This window comes from Lactuca serriola, chromosome 8, assembly GCF_051521515.1.
Source record: "Lactuca serriola cultivar US96UC23 chromosome 8, Lser_US96UC23_V15, whole genome shotgun sequence".
NCBI lineage: Eukaryota > Viridiplantae > Streptophyta > Magnoliopsida > Asterales > Asteraceae > Lactuca > Lactuca serriola.
In genome coordinates this window covers 155,085,227-155,103,765 of record NC_136415.1, presented here as the reverse complement: position 1 = coordinate 155,103,765, position 18,539 = coordinate 155,085,227, and the positions used below count along the sequence as shown (strand labels likewise).

Genomic DNA, 18,539 nt, shown 5'->3' with positions numbered 1-18,539 from the left:
CATGCCTTTCTAACATTAGTCAACTTGAAAGGAGCATTACACTGCTACACTTATTATTTTTATAGTTGTATTTGATTAAAGTACAACCAGAATGGTATAGTAGGTTTATATTTGGATTATTATAAAAATGGATTTTTTTGTTATTTCTTTTAAAAGTGGCTGATATTAAAAAATGGGTAGTTGCAATCGACTTTCTTACCTATAATAGCAATTTACTTTACTTGGATTCTCCCCTTGATTTCCGCTATCATTTCTTATTGATAATGCATGATACTTCTAACAAAAATATTGCAGCTAATGTACCTTGATTTTTACCCATTATAGCAATGTATTTCAACTTTATTACCCATAATAGCAAGTTACTTTCAGTGTGATTCTTTCTTGATCTCCACCCTAACTAAAATCTTACACCACTCGTGGGCTGTGCTTAGCACGCCTTGTTCAAGTGTGTGTGTGTGTGTATATATATATATATATACACACAAAAAAAAAAGATATATGTATTTATTTGTAAAAATATTTTATTTATATATAAATATTTATACATATTATATTAATGTGTAATACTATATATATTTATGTTATATAAGATTTGTGTTGATTGGTTGCTTTAGATATCACAAGATTTTTGCGTTAGATACTCATAGAACTTTTCAGTTAGAGATCAGGTTTGATTGGTCGGAGTCTGGAGTCTTTACGGTGCCCCCCCCTCCCCCCCTGAGACGAGGTATTGAGCAATCCTAGTGGGATGATCTTCTGAGTCTGCTACTACAGGAGGTTCGTTTGGACTTTTCTTCATATCACTTGGGTTGGTTGCTCAACATTTATGATTCTTTTTCAGTGTCATCAGCTTATCAGTTTTTTGGATAGTGGTATGCTTGTCATAGAGGGTATGAGAAGTTATTGGAATAACTGGTTCCAATTAAGTTGAATATTTTTTTATGGAGGATGAGACTTCATAGCATACCTACTAGAGAGAGACTTTCCTATAGGGATATCCTTTTGGATTTGATCTTCTATAATGTTTGTTCCTAAGCAGTTGAGACGATCGATCATATTTTCACAGGTTGTGTGGAGCTCATAGATATATGGGGCCAGGTTGCGGTTTGGTGGGGGATTCAGATTATTAACCTAATTTCCATTCATTCCTTACTTATGTGGTCGGATTCTATATATTAGGTTGACAAGTTGTCAAAGAAAGGCGTTGCAGGCCGTGGTGGTGACTTTTTTTTTAGTGTACTTGGAATTTTAGAAATTCAATTCTATTATTTTTAGGACGGTGGTACCTAAGAAATCGTGTATTTTCAACGACGTGGTTGATAGATCATATTTTTGGATTTCCAATAAAGCTAAGGAAGTTAGTCTCAATTTAGGTTACTTGGGTGCATAACCTAATTTTAACGCCTATTTCATTGTAATATATGTTTTTTAGACTTTTGTTAGTTTTTAATAAAGTTCTGTTGTTCAAAAAAAAAAGATTTGTTTTAATGCGTACAAAATAAAAAAGATTAATGATTAAACGTATATAATTAATAAGTTCAAATGTTAGATGTATACAACAAAACCTAAAATAATAAAACTTAAAATGACAAAAACCTAAAATAGTCATTGAGAGTAATATTTTTTGATTAATATATAGAAGTTTAACTGTGTATAATTTTTTTTTGTGAAGTGTTATTAATATGTTAGATATTATATTTTCTTATGGAACTTGTCTAGATGCTATTATAGTTTTTACGAGTATCTACATTCCATCAAACTATTAAAAAACAATTTATAGGTTCGAATAAGAAATATGATAATGTAAAACCTCGATTCCTTAATTTAGTGTACAAATCTGAATGCTATGTTTTATCATATGATAAAAGAAAACAAGAAAATCGAAGGATCAAATCGACCCTTCAATATGCCCTCCAATTGTTAACTGACCCCTTCCATACCAAATAGCCATAATCGCTTGGCCGCGAACTCCATTTCCGCCCCCACTTTTATTTATATCCACACACAACTCCCCAAACTCAAACCATGAATCTTTTACTCTCTACACAACGTAACAAAAGTACGAAACTCCTCATTCCTTCCCACCACTGATCTCACTGCCGCCGTATACTCCGCCACCAGAGAAGTCTCGAGGATGAGTTTGAGAGTGGCGGAGGACGATTCACGGATCCAAATACATCTTCCTGCTGACAATATTCATTGGGAGATGCTGGATAAATCCAAGTTTTTCTTCCTTGGTGCCGGCTTGTTTTCCGGTGTTTCAGCCATGCTATATCCAGTTGTTGTCTTGAAAACACGGCAACAAGTTCTTTTGAAGGACACACCTTGCTTCAAGATGGCTTCTTCGATTCTACGACATGAGGGTTTTAGAGGTTTATACAGAGGGTTTGGGACTTCATTAATGGGTACTATTCCGGCTAGAGCTCTTTACATGGGTGCTTTAGAAATGACCAAGAGTAATCTTAGTTGTACTGCTGTCAAACTGGGACTTTCGGAGGTGAAAGCAGCTGCTATTGCGAACACTGCAGCTGGGTTAAGTGCAGCCATGGTTGCACAGTTGGTATGGACCCCAGTTGATGTCGTGAGTCAGAGATTAATGATTCAAGGTGGAAAGGGAGCAAACATGAGGTCTTTAAGTTCAGTTATGTACAATGGAGGCTTCGATGCATTTTCGAAAATTATTCAAAAAGATGGTGTTAGGGGATTGTACAAGGGATTCGGTATTTCAATCTTGACATATGCTCCTTCAAACGCAGTGTGGTGGGGTTCTTACTCCATGGCACATCGATGGATTTGGGGTGGCGTTCTTTCTCATACTGGCGTTGGAGGTGGGTTGACGTCGGATTCAGCTGCCGTGGTGGCGGTGCAGGGGCTGAGCGCCACTATAGCAAGTGGGTTTTCGGCACTGGTTACAATGCCACTGGATACGATCAAGACAAGAGTGCAGGTTTTAGATGGTGAAGGTGGTAACAGGAGGGCGTTTGTGACGCAGAGTGTGAGGGATTTGGTGAAGGAAGGTGGATTGAGTGGTTGTTACCGAGGGTTGGGGCCAAGATGGGCTTCGATGTCGATTTCTGCGACTACAATGATCACAACCTATGAGTCCCTTAAGAGGATGTGTACTAATTAAGAACCAAGATTCATATAGCTTCCTTCAATGAGCTTAGTAGTTTGCAATAGAAAATGTATATATATATTTTTCTTTAGATGTAACGCCTTTAATTGACTTTAGATACTATCCTACGAGTATGGACATAAATAATCTCAGTTGAATTTGAATTAAGTAGTAGTAATGTTTTTTAATCTCATGGAGTATGATAATTGTCATATAGTGGTGTATGCATGTATGAATTAAGTATTCTTAAAATAGTTGACGGCAATCATTTGTTTTAAGTTAGTGGTGCTTTTATAAAGGAGATAAATAAATTAAAATCTAGATATTTTTAAGTTTGTAGTAAAACAAATGGAATTTCTAACACAATTGAATCATATATGGTTTTTGTCTCTATCACCTTAAATTTAACAATTTGGTTGTTAATTTTTTGAAAATGACATTTTTATTTCTAAGGACTATTTTTATAGTTGTATCTTTTTACTACCATTTCTACAATTTTTCCCGTTTAATTTTCTTGACCTAATACACACTAATTCTTTTATTAATTCTTTTTAATTTCTTTTTTATTGGATTATTTGATTATTAGATTATTATATATTAATAAGTATTATTATTAATATATTATATTTATATATTAATAAATACAAATATTAATTTATTAGATTATTAATTTTATTGATTATTATTATTATTTTTAATTTCTTTTTTATTTGATTAATTCTTTTTATTGGATTATTATATATTACTAGATATTATTTTTAATATATAATAATTATATATTAATAAATATTATTTAATTGGAGTTTTAATTTATTTTAAATATTTTAAATTTTTTTTTATTGGATTAACTATTTTTATTGGATTATTACTTTTAATTAATTATTTTTATATATAGTAAATATTATTTTATTGGATCAATAATTTTTAATGTATAATATTAATTCTTTTTAATTTTATTGGTTCTACCACAATGTTGTTTAATTACGCAAAAACGGTGTATGCTATCATTGAAAATCGGTAGGAGCACTGCCAATCACCTTCATCGGAGGTCCGACGGAAACACTATCAGGTCCCGTTTGATAGTTTCTGTCTGAGAAAGTGTTGTCTGGTAAAGTGCTGTCTGAGAAAGTTTTCTGACTGGAAAAGAAACCATAATGTTTGATTGTATATCTGATTGACTGTGCTGAATGATAAAAAAAAGTAATAATTCAATAAAAAAATAAATTTTAAAAAAGTTATTTAAAAAATTAATAATCCAATAAAGAAAGAAAGAGGCAGGGTTTGATGTATAATTGTCTTTCCAGCCTATTCAGCCAGAAAGATATGATTTTGGGGCTTTCTGGGAAAGACATATCTTACCGGGAAAGACCCATTCTTTTGTGCAAATCAAATAGTCTTTCCGGTCTATTCAGCCAGAAAGATCTGTTTGGACCTGGAAAGATGCTTATCAAACGGGGCCTCAACCTCTTCTACCTTACGCTGCCTGAAGACACCGACATAAACCTCTTCACAATCCGTCAGTTCAAACATTAAAAATACACATAAAAACAAATTGTAGATCAATCCAAATACATTAAATTAAACATATAACTATTATTAATCCACATACATTAAAAAGAAAATAAAGTATAATATCGAAACAAAATATAATTTTAGATGAATACAAATGCATCATAAAACTTCATAACATTACTATAAGTTTTTATCATAAGTTTTTTTTTAGATAAATGTAAATAGTTGTGAAAAAGACCACCAAATTTTATTATACAAAATGGTTTTTTCCATGTGTTTTTATTCAATTTCATCTGTTCAACTGTGTTTTTGTAAAAACCAAACGGTTCGTTCTGGTTCGGAAATATGCATAAAACTGATAATAATTGAACCGTTTCTTTTCTTAGTACCTGATCCAATAAAATAATATTGATTATATAAAGAAAATTATAAATTAAATGTAATAATTGAATAAAAAAATTAATCTAATAAAAAAATTAAAAGATTAATCCAAGAAAAAAATAATTATAAGAAAATAATAATATAATAATGTGATATTATTAATATTTAAATATTATATATTAAAAATAGTATTAATTAATATATTATAATCAAATAAAAAAGTTTAATCCAATATAATTAAAATTAAGAAATGAATTAATGTATAATAATTCAGTATAATTAAAATATGAAGATTTAATGTATAATAATTCAATATAAAAAAAGAATTACAGAAATGGTCCTTTGAGTTTAGCTAAAAGATAGAACTAAAGAAATGATTCTTAAAGGTAAAATTGTCATTTTAAAAAAAATTAACAACCAAGTGTTAAAGTTAACGAAATAGATATCAAAACCACAACTAAACCACAAAATAATGATATTTTTTGCTAATAAACTTTTTTTGGACCTTATCCAAAGAAATCGACAAACCACATGATCCATTTCTGCAGTTTTATCAATTAAAAATGATATTTCTTAAAAAAAATAACAAAACAAAAGGTTTTGCCATGGTATTGAAAATGACAATGAAAGACAATAGCAACAAAACAACAAACTGAAAAATGTCACTGGAAATTTGGAATGATGATGATGAATAAACCAATCAACACTTTGAATCTCATTGGACATTTATTGGATTTTGATAGATTAAATTGATAAGATATTGATCTTTTGATTGTATTTATCGTGTTCTTTCTTTCTTAGCTTTTACACATGAGGCTATTTAAGCTCTTGATTAGTGTTAATAAAGTTTTTTTTCTCTCTATGTTATCGTTTTGTATAAGGTATCAAAGTGGTTCTTAAAAGGACTTTTTGTTGGGAATATTCTAGAAGATAAGTATGATTCTGCACAATGATATAGATTATGTATATTTTTAGATACATTATCTTTTGCTTATTTATCACTCTGTATTTATCCCTTGTAAATCTTGTAATCTGTTAATTTTGGTGTATAAATTCAAGTCTCCTACTCCCAATTGGGGTACAAATCATTATTCTTACATGGTATCAGGACACCATTAGGTCACCTTTAACCTTTCCTCGATCCTTATGTCACCTACCTCCGTTTCCTCTGACACAACCTCTACAACCTCTACCGTCTCCACAAATGGAACTGATGATTTTCTCTCCTTCAACAGTATGGTTCATCCGGTAATAATCATAAACTAGATGCCACCAACTACTTGATCTGGTTCAATCAAGTTGAACCTATTTTAATTTGTTCTGACTTATTCCAATTTTGTGACGGCACGTTTATTGCTCCACCAATTGAGAATGGGTTCGAGCAGATCAGAGGGTTCGTACCTTACTACATGCCTCCCTTATACTCGAAGTTGTGTCTATTGTTGTTGGTTGTCATACTTCTCACCAAATACGGACCACTCTTCAAGCAACCTTCAGTCATGCATCTAAAAGGCATGAAATTCAACTTAAAGATGAACTTCAATCTCTTCGCCAAGGAGATCAAGTGGTTGCTGATTTCTCTAAGAAGTTTAAAAACTTATGTGACCAATTAGCTGCCATGGGTCATGCAATTGATGCCACTGATAAACGGCACTGGTTCTTGCGTGGTTTAGGTGAGTCCTTTACCTAGTTTCCTTTTACCCACTTATCTCTCACTCCTCTACCCAGTTTTGAGGAAATGGTTTCAAAAGGTATCAGTTTTGAAAGCTTTCACTCGTCAATGGCAGCTTGCTCTCCCACCCAGGTGGTGTTTTATAGAAACACCAGACCCGCTGCTTCTACTCGTTCAAATCAACAGCAACGCAACACTAGTCATGCTGGTGGTCGTGGTCACTCCTCTAATTCTAACCGTGGGGGTATTCTTGAAATGGTCGTGGTGGAAAATGCACTTATATTCCTCGTTGTCAAATATGTGGCATAGAAGGCCACAAAGCTCTATCTTTCCCTCAAAGATATGCTTCTGAAAATCATCAAAATACTACAAACCTTGCTGAGACTTTTGCAAATTCATGCTCCATGAACAATGTTGTTGATTGGTATGTTGATAAGGGTGTCGCCGCTCATATGACGCCTCAACCTTCAAATCTTGACACTTCATCTACATACATAGGTGATTCTAAAGTAATTGGTGGTAATGACACATCTCTTCATGTCTCGCGTGTTGGATCTTGTCAAATTACACCTAATCTAAAATTACTTTATGTTTTAGTTGTTCCACATTTAACAAGAAATCTCATGTCTATCAGTCGCCTTACTCGTGACTACAAAGTTGATGTTCTTTTTTCTGATAAACACTTTCTTATTCAGAACCGAAAGACAGGAACACCTCTGGCTCAAGGGTGACTTGAAGGTAACTTATATGTGCTTCATCGAGCTCACTCGACACTCTCAACAACACTTAGACGAAAAAGACTCCATGGCTCGTTTTCTCTTTGGCATGTTCGGTTCGGTCACGTTGGGCACTATGTTATTTCTATTTTAAATAAGAAAGTACTTTTATCTTTATCGCCAGACTCGCGTATCTGTGCACCTTGTCAATTTGGAAAAAGCCACCATACTCCTTTTTATTTAAATGAAAAACGATTTACACATGTTCTTGGTTTAATTCATTGTGATCTATGGGGACCTGCCCCTGTTACTTCATACAATGGTTATCGTTTTTTTGCATTATTTGTTGATGATTTTTCCCGTTTCTATTGGTTGTATCCGCTGAAATCAAAATCCGAATTTTTGGGCATTTTTAAGAGTTTTCAAGCTCTAGTCGAGAACCAGTTCTCTCGAAAAATGCAAATATTTCAAAGCGATGGTGGTGGAGAGTTTATCAGTGTACCTTTTAAGGAACCCTTACAAACGCATGACATTCATCATCAACTCTCATGTCCATATACTCCATCACAGAATGGGCGGGCTAAACGCAAACACCGCCATGTTATTGAAACGGGTTTGACCATGTTGTTTCCGGCTAACTTGCATGCAAAATATTGGTTTGATGCTTTCTGTACTGTTGTTTATATAATCAACCACATGCCATCACCTCTCCTTGATCACAAGTGCCCTTTTGAACTAATCTATGGTGCCAATCCTGATTATGGCATGTTTCGACCATTTGGTTGCCGAGTTTTCCCATGCCTTTGTGACTATACAACCCATAAACTTGAACCACAAAGTAAACCATGTATCTTTATTGGATACAATGTCAACTACAAAGGATTTCACTGCCTTGATCCAACAACAGGTCGTATTTATATTACACGACACACACAATTTGACGAGTTATATTTTCCTTATGATGGCTTGTCCCAACCCAAGCGACACTTGGATTTTTCTAGTTTCACTGATCCTTCATCTACATGCACAGTAAACAAAACACCAGGATCTACTTCTACTAAAGTATCTAAGAAATCTGATATGTATACCAGTCCATGTTCTCTTTGCCCGGACTCTACTCACTCTGCCCCTTCTTCAAGATCTGGGGGGTTTTTCTATTCCATAACCGGATGCTTCCTTGGTCTCTCCCTCCGATGACAGTCCAACACCACTTCAACCTTCAAATATGTCTAATCCGAATTCAACAACTCCAGTTACAAGAGCTCAACGTGGTGTTTTCCAACCTAATCCTCAATACCCTGCACTTGCTACAATGATAAATGGATCGGATCTTCTTACTACTTTGTTGAAAATATCTGAGTCTAAAGGTTTGAAATCTGCTTCTAAATCTCCAGGTTGGGTTACTCCAATGAATGATGAGATCAGTGCCTTACGCGATAACCACATTTAGGACCTTGTTCCACGCCCTCAAAATGTTAATGTAGTTGGCTCAAAATAGGTGTATCGTACCAAGTTTCATGCAGATAGGTCTGTGGACCGCCTCAAAGGGCACCTTGTTTCCCAAGGATATACCCAGGTACCCAATTTTGATTTTAATTCGATTTTCAGTCCTGTTATTAAAGCATCTACAATACACATTGTTCTTAGCTTAGCAGTCTTGAGAAACTGGATTTTACATCAACTTGATGTTAAGAATGCGTTTCTAAATGGTTTTCTCGCAGAAACAATTTTTATGGAACAACCACTCGGCTTTGTGGATTCTCGTTATCCCAACCATATATGTCGTCTTCTGAAAGAGTTATATGGATTAAAACAAGCACTGCGTGCCCAGTTTCAACGTTTCAGTGACTTTGTAACTCGTCTTGGGTTTGCGTGTAGTCATGCAGACACTTCCTTATTTGTTCTCAAAAAGGGTACCACCTTATTATACTAACTTGTTTATGTCGATGACATAATTCTCACAGGAAATAATGAGTCCATGATTGCATCCTTGATATCTCAAATGCATTCCACTTTTGAAATTAAAGATTTAGGCAGGCCCAACTATTTTCTTGGTCTGGAAGTGAGCTACACTCCAGACGGTCTATTTCTAAGTCAGTCTAAGTATGCTTCTAATATACCTCTTCTTGCTCAGCTTCATGAGAGCAACCCTCTTGCAACACCGATGATTTCTAGTCAACAATTGCAGCGTCAGGGAAACCCGTTTCCTGATCCTACACTTTACCGCTCTCTGGTTGGTGTTTTGCAGTACCTAACTATCACTCGTCCAAATTTCAGTTGCAGTCAACCATGTCAGCTAGCTCTTACAAAATCCAACCGATGATCACTTCCTTGCTGTAAAATGCATCTTGCGATATATCAAAGGCACATCTCACTATGGAATTTATTATGCTTGTTCTAATCCACATTTACTAGCATATTCTGATGCTGATTGGGCATCTTGTCTTGACACTAGACGGTCCACTTTCGGCTACTCAATTTTTCTTGGTTCTAGTCTTGTGTTATGGAGCTCCAAGAATTAGCCGACCATGTCTCGTTCAAGTTGTGAGTCAGAGTATCACTCTCTTGCTAATGCTGCTGTAGATGTTATCTGGATTACACATCTTCTTGTTGATTTGCATGTCTCCTTAAAATCATGTCCACTTCTTTTATGTGACAAAAAAGGCGTTGTCTTCATTAGTGACAATCCTGTTTCACATAAACGTTCCAAGCATATTGAAATGGATTATCATTTTACAAGGGAACTTGTTTAGGCCGGGAAACTTCGTACCCAATTTATCCCTTCACATCTCAATGTTGCTAATGTATTTACAAAAATTCTTCCCAAACCGCTGTTTACGATATTTCGTTCCAAGCTCGGCGTTAGACCAAATCCCACGATTCGCTTGAGGGGGGGTATTGGGAATATTCCATAAGATAAGCACGATTATGCACAATGATATAGATTATGTATATTTTTAGATAAAGTATCTTTTGCTTATTTATCTCTCTGTATTTATCCCTTGTAAATCTTGTACTCTTTTAATTTTGGTTAGTAAGCTCAAGTCTCCTACTCCCAATTGGGGTACAGATCATTATTCTTACACTTTTGAGATAAAAGACCCTAAATTTTGTATTTTTTTTGTTGATTTTGTCCCATTGACGATTTTAGGTTCATTATGCCAAATATTTTTAAACTTTTATTCACAATGACCATGTATTTATCCCTTGTAAATCTTGTACTCTTTTAATTTTGGTTAGTAAGCTCAAGTCTCCTACTCCCAATTGGGGTACGGATCATTATTCTTACACTTTTGAGATAAAAGACCCTAAATTTTGTATTTTTTTTGTTGATTTTGTCCCATTGACGATTTTAGGTTCATTATGCCAAATATTTTTAAACTTTTATTCACAATGACCATTTATCAGGTTTCCCTATATACAACAGGTAATTTCGGCTTAGATGACATGCTGACTGGGCATTTTGCTGACAAGGGGCTGAAATGGCTAGCCATGTCAGCATATATTTCCTTGATTAAAAAATGTGTTGATGTATGAGAAAAATGTTGATAGCTAGATTGGAACCCCGGTCTACTCAACATATGGGTAACACGCATGCCACTATACTAGATCGTCTTTTCTAGTCTTATTGCTGAAGTCCTATATATAAAATGTAAAAACTTCTACAACAACAATGATAATAATAATATAATTTCTTTTTTGAACCGGCAAATCTAATCTACTCCTAAGCTAACAACACTTATTCCACCTATGTCCACGACGGGACTTGAACCCTCGACCTCAAAAAGGGAGGGCACCACCTGATACCGCTGGGCTACAACCCCGTTGGTAATAATAATATAATTAGTAATAATATAAATGATAATAATTTATGTATTAATCTAAAACGTATTTTTCCTAATGTTTAAACGTATAAAAAACATATTCTTTAATGTGCAAAAATGACAATATTTTTTAACGTATTTAATTTTGTATTATTATTCTTATATATAATAAATATATATTTATACCTATAAAAATAAAATAACTTCTTTTTAAAAAATGTATAAATTCATTTAAAAATATTTAAAATTCGTATAAAAATATACTAATATCTATATTATCTATATTTATTACACACTAAAATTATATATAAATATATATATATATATATATATATATATATATATATATACACACACACACACACATAAAGAGAGAGAGAGAGAGAAAGAGAGAGAGGCGTGTTTATATCGATATATATATATTTGTAACGCCCGATGGTTCTAAGGTATTATTCATTTTTAATCATTCCTGTAATTATTTTAATCATGTAAGATATTGTTGGGCTCTGAGGATTGGGCCATCATGAGTGGGCTTCGCTGAGGCCATACGCTGGGCGTAAGCCTGGTGTACGTGGGGCGTAGACGAATCAAAAGGATCGCAGAGGCATGCACATACGCGCATCGTACAAGGTGGTATGCTCTGCATACATGGTTAGACCCCAAAACCCCTAATTTTAGGGTTCAAGCCCTATATAATGTCATTAAGTCCCAAGTGTTAGCCTCCTTATCAGCCTCTTATGTCCAAAAATCCTAAAATCGAGTCCTATCTTCCATTGTTGAGTGTGTGAGATTTTGGAGAGCTTTTGGTGCTCATTTTTGTGCATTTTGAAGGAGTTAAGGAAGCTAGAAGTTGCTTAACCTGAAGAGGAGGTATTAGATCCTTAACCTTTACCCATTTTGCAAGAAGTTTGAGATATTATGTTCTTATCTTGATTGGTAAATGTTTAGATCTCCTTTTTGGTTAAATAGTTATGTTTTTAGCCATGGTTTGGATGGATGTTGGGATTAGGACGTCCCAAAGGCTTATTCTTTCAGATCCAAGGTCTTCATGGACTTATTTAGCATAAAGGTGCCAACTTTATGGAGTTAGTGGCTTCATGCATCCATTAAGTCCTTCATTAGGTCCTTTTTGAGGTTTAGAGCTTCTTATGGTCATGCATGGACGTAAAGTCAGCAATTTACGTGGTATTTCAGCTTAAAGGGGCCTGATCTACATTCTGGAACAAAGTCTTAATAGGTTAGGAGCTTAATCTTGAAGTTGGTTGAATTGGTTGAGTACATTGGGCGTACAATCTTGTTTGTGCAGCGTACAAGCCCTTGATGCAGTACGCTTAGCGTACCTGCTGAGTACGCCCAACGTACTCAGTTTGATGGCTTTTCGATAATGTTTTTTCGGTTTGGACCTAGGTTTGGGCTTGAAAGGTTAGGGTTAGTTAGGCCATCTAATTTTAGTAGTTTTTTGGCCAGGCTTATTATTGGGCATTTGGCTAATGTCCATGTGAAGGAGTTGGGCCAAATTAGAAATTGGGCCATATTTTGGGCCTTGATGGATTGTTTAACTTTTGGGCCCATTGGATTGTGGTTATGGGCTCCATTCTTGGGCCAAACTAGGGTAGGGGTAAAATGATATTTTTACCCCAAGAAGAGATTTTTGGTTATGATGTAGATCCCAAATGTTGATTAGTTTTTATGTGGCAATTGATAGCTCGAGGAGCTGTAGGACCAGTATCCAGGGTCATTCGTTGTCATTCAGCTTTTCGATGTGAGTTTCCTCACTGGGTTTAGCGGGTATAAGGCACTAAGGCCGACCCTTGATTGATTATGATGATATACTTGTTGTCTGTGTGATACTTGTATGTGCTTGTATATGTATGTTTATTGGGCGGGGCCTATATTGTGAGTATGGGCTGGGACCTTTATGTGAGTGTGAGCATGGCCCGTATCTCATGGGGCGGGGCCCGTTATGAGAGTATGGGCGGGGCCCGTATCTCTTTGGGTGGGGCCTGCTATGTGATATGTTTGGTATGCGATATCTTGGGGAATTCACTAAGCTTTGTGCTTACGGTTTTTAGTTTATGATTCAGGTACTTCCGGTTCTAAGGGGGAGAGCTCGGATTGACTGCATCGCACATACCATATGGATTTTGTTTATGGGACATACTCTAATTTTCATGATGTTGACATATTGATTTGATTCGGATGTATAAACAATGTTGTGGAATACTGTTTTTACTTAAATCAAAAATGGAATTTTTGGGTCATAATTTTTGGATGTTTCAAGTTGGTATCAGAGCCTTAGTTTGAGGGATCTGTGCACACTCCCAGGTGTGTTTGAACTCAAACTAAGGATTTGGTAAAGTTTTCAAAAAGAAACATATTTCAGGATAAGTTTTTCTAACATAATAAATGGTGTAGTGCATGCAATCAGCCGAGCTCAATTAAGTTTTCCCAAAATATTCGTACATGTTTATGATATGTTTTGAATTGTGAATCTGTGAATCGCATGCTAGATTAGGCCTAAGGATCTAGGAGAGATGCCTTTGTATGCCTGTTGTATGAGCTTATAGATTTGCATGCTAGTACTAATCAGTCATTAGTAGGATGGCCTAATTAGATTATGCAAGTTCTAATTACTTCATGCTCGAATGCTGCTTGCTTTGTTCTTTTAGGAGTTCTAACAAGCTTTAGCTAACTAGTAAATGAATATGCTAATTTACATATTATGGGAACTAAATAATTTTAGAGGGTTAGGTTTTAACTTTATTGCACAACTCTTGTTTGAGTCCAACCGTTATAGTGAGACCTTTCATTCGAAGAATTATCTATTTTTTGTAATATGTAATCGTATTTGTGGGCTAGTTAGAGGAAGTTAGCGGGAGTTCCTTCTGCACCTGATGGCGGAAAATGGTGTAGAGTTTGCCCTAGGAAAACCTAGGATGAGATTTAGTGATGGGAGCCTTATCTGTAAAGGAATTGTTAGATGTAAAGTAACTTGGTTGAGTTAAGGCACTCCTTGAGGAAAGTACAGATAGATGTGCAAGGTAGTATGTGTTGGATTAGGTGTCTAAGCCCATAACTATAATTGGTATGTACTTGACCCGAGAGTAACATGGTCCTTTTGGGTTGCCTTCACCAATGCAATTTGATAGGATGGACTGTTGAGAATAAGGTTATTTGTGATTTATTAATATATTACAAGTATAATATATTAATATGAAATCATATTATTTAATTAGTATTAATCAAGAATTAATTTGAAATTAATTTAGTGATCAAAAGAAACTAACTAAATATCCAGGGAATGATTAAGTAAATCAATGATTCTTATAGTGTGGGCCAATGATCCATGGTTAATTAGGATGGGCTAAACCAACATGGATAGTCCATAGAGGTGTTGGGTTTTGAGCATTCTAACACTCCTAAGTGTACATGCAACCCTAAATACCTTGGATCTATGTTTTCTCTATTATACATGCAAATAAGAACTTCCAAGGTATTATCCTAATCTAGCATACAAAACAATGACTTAGCAAGATAGAATACATACCTCTTTTGATGTAGCTTGATGTCTTCAAGCTTTAAGAGCTTAGCCCCAATAGTGTGGAAGCCTCAAGTGGAATCACAAATCACCAAGACACCTTGGAAGACTTTAGAGAATATGGATACTTGGTTCTCTCTAGTGAAATTGGCTAGCCCTTCTTAGTGTACCACACTAGTGCCAATTTCACCAACCAATGACATCTTTATATAGTATAGAGACTAGGGTTAAGCCCATGACCTTTCATTTCATATGATCCATGGGTTAAACACTCCATGGACTATCCATGAAAGCTTAGCCCAACCTAAATGAACTTGGCCCATTCCATATATATAAGAGTCCATATTTAATTAGTTCCTTTTGATCACTTAATTAATTATAAATTAATTCTTGATCAATACTAATTAAATAATATGATTCCATATTAATATATTAGAACTTATAATATATTAATATTAATCATAAACATACTATTCTCAAAAGATTATCCATATAAATTGTGTCGGTGAAGTGCAACCCAAATGGACCATGCCAGGTCGGGTCAAGTACATACCAAATATAGTTATGGACTTAGACATTAATCCAACAGTCTCCCACTTGGATAAGTCTAAAACTATTATTGCGTATGACTTCAAACCTAACTGGCAATCGTAGCTCTTAAAGCCGCTGTCGAACTCTGATCTTGTCAACGAACTTGTCCATTAGATAAGGGATCATATATTCCTCCATTCTAGATATCATATGGACTGAGACATGGATTATAATCATTCTCTCTGTCCATTTGTTGTTTCCCGATTTCCGATTTATGATGACTGACTAATTGAACAAATCAAATCAGTCTTGGCCTGGCCGAGCACTTCCATTTGTCATCATCAAATCATTGAGGGGCCCACAGATATCGCTTTTATCCCGAAGGTAAAAGGAACAGATAAACTTCGACTCATATGGCTTGTTCTACTACTTGTTGAATCATACACAAAGGCACGTTTTATAGCACCGAGTTACCAAATGTGTTTTCGTGCAATCAATGTACAACCAACTCATAGTAACAACTCATATCTCTAGGTTTGAAGAATATAAGATATTATCGTCTCATGATCACTCGTGATAAAATCCATGAAGTGATTCCAATGAGCGCGGGTTAAATCCAATACTCAGAACTTATGAGCACTCATGAGTGTTGTAGCCCTTTGTCCAACACCTTAGACCTCTACAAGCCAACCCATGACAGTCTTAATTCATATCTACTTCCTACATATGACCGACTGTGGATGGTTTGAATAACTTAGTCATTCCGGTAGAATAACCTAGTTTATTCGGGAAGTCAAAACATGCAAGGTGAAACACAATAATAATTGAATCCAATATGGTATCAAACCCTATGAACATAAATAAAACACCTTTTATTTATCACCATATGATTACACATTATTCATTGTATACTGTTTCAGCTATCAACTTTATTCTTGAATTTAAAACAATAGTTGTCCCATACTCCAAGCATGTACACTATGTTTTTTCTAAACACTAGTCATGCCATACACCAAGTATGCATACTATGTTTGTCTATGATCTTTACTTTGTGAAGTAGATCCATTGAACATAACTTCAATGATTCTCTTTTCACACTCCCAAATCCTTACTGCAAATACAAGAATTCCAAATTCATGCCATTTACTGAAATCTGTTAGATTCTAAACTTATATGCATTGATCCCCTTGTAATGATTATGCACAAAGTCAGAAAGACTTGACAACAATCATTACAGAGTATTTCAAAGGAGATCAGCTCCTTGGAAACATCCTTCTTGCATTAAGTTTCCTAATCTTACACAGATTGAATAATTTCTAACTTTGAAACATTTCCATATTCCATTTTGACTATCACTTTTGAACAAGAGTTGACTCCTTACAGATTATGTCAATATGGTCCTTCCAGAATTATCACTATACTTCCAACTGTCCTTGAGCAACCAATCTTTGGTAAACCTTAGATTGTCCTCGACAATTGTTTAATCCTTTTAGTCATATCCAGTTCTAAATCTTTTCTCTTCTTAATGCCCCAGGCATTTGGAAAATTTTAGAAAGGATGAATATAGCACATGTAATCGATCCTATATCCGAAGCATATGGGAATCGATTCATGATGTCTCACATAAAGACTAAACCAGTCTTTTGCTATAACATTTCCATTTCAATTTGCCAAGTTCTCATAATTAAGATTATGAAAAGGGATGCCGTAATCATAATCGAATTTTAGAACGCAAATAATGGACCCATATACAAAATTTCCTTATGTTGAGCCATTCCAACATGAAATTCATATATATCCTTGACTAAATGATTAAAACCTCACGATCTAAGCTTATAGATTTGAGATGAAGTATAATTTCCTCTCCCTTAATTATAGCAAAACAACTCTTTCCCAATTGAAACTTTTGTTTTCTATAATTAACATTGCTAACTTGCAATACTTATCATAATTATCATGCTCCCACTAACATGATGATTATTAGCATAACACTTATGCTCCCACTAGCTTTGACATGTACTCAGAAATCAGGTGACTTTCTTACCAAAGTTCAGATTTCTGATACTAGATTGTTTTGATAAAACTTTATCAAAATCATACACCTTCCCTTAGATAGCACACTTGTGTGTCTAAACAATTATGAAGAGGGATTCCGTAATCATAATGGTTAGACCTTTTTGCTACTTCTCACAAGTCCAGGTTAGTGTGCCGGTTAACCACACACGCTCCACTAACGACTTTGAGAATGAAAATATCACAATTGCTATCTAGCTAAAATCTACTTAGTGAAAGTGTTTCCTCACCATCATTTTCATGAATCGGAGAGAAACCTTATAACACTTAGATTTAATGGTGTATGTGTTCTTATCCATGTGAATTATCAAAACCATAGTCGCAAGACAAGGATAATGACAAATCCAAACTCATATGGATTGAACTCAATCTTAATTTCTTGCCACCTGGCAGCTCAAGGGCCTGCCATTGCTTCCAAGTTGTTGTTCAACAAATTGAGAACTCTAAGAACTCATATGCAAAGCCAACTTTAACTGGAATGGGCACAGAATATGTCAACACGATAGGTTATAAACCGCAAGTCGTGTGCTAGTGAAGAACTTCAGGTTCTATTCTTTATTAGTTCTTGAGACTTTCAAGACCTTTAAGACTCCCACTGTCCTCTTGACCTATAAGACTCCCTTGTCAAATATCCAAGAGATAGTGTGGATTCTAATCAAGACAAACACTTCACACAATTGGTATTAGTTGGTCTTTGTTTTATCCAAAACATCACAACTTACCAATTTCAAATGTACAAGAGTAGAAAACTTTTACTCTTACATTTGACAAGTGTTTTAAACCTTCTTTAAGACATGTCACTCAAGTTACAATCTTGGAGTATGACTCTCAAAATTGTTTTTGGAACGAAGTATGACTCATCTTCATGATTTAACCATTTCAACAATTCAAGTTCCTCTTCTTAGTCATAAGAATGCACTAAGATTTCCTTAGAGAACTAATTGTGCTATGGTTTCTTAATCATTAAGATGATCACAAAAACTGATACTAAAGTACTCTCCCATCTTTTCAGATTTGAGAAACTTTTATCCTTCTGCCTAATTTGATTCTTCTTATTCGCTCTGCCTTACATTGGAACCTTTTTCCAATGTCTTAGAGTTACACTTAAGCTTGTAAGTATAATCATATTTACTGAGCTTTAGTAAACTATGACGAATAGTCTTATCAAACTTTTGTA

General features: G+C 34.7%; 1 protein-coding gene across 1 annotated transcript; it reads left to right on the top strand.

Moving 5' to 3' along the window:
* The first annotated feature begins 2,003 nt into the window (after window positions 1–2,003).
* On the top strand, window positions 2,004–3,303 carry LOC145070377 (uncharacterized). Its single transcript, XM_079017309.1, has one exon. The coding sequence runs from the start codon at window positions 2,135–2,137 to the stop codon at window positions 3,128–3,130; it is 996 nt and encodes a 331-aa protein (XP_078873435.1). The 5' UTR covers window positions 2,004–2,134; the 3' UTR covers window positions 3,131–3,303.
* Window positions 3,304–18,539: the final 15,236 nt, after the last annotated feature.

Bases quoted from the DNA above. Each gene is read 5' to 3' on its own strand.
- LOC145070377 (XM_079017309.1), top strand. From the start codon at position 2,135: ATGAGTTTGAGAGTGGCGGAGGACGATTCACGGATCCAAATACATCTT.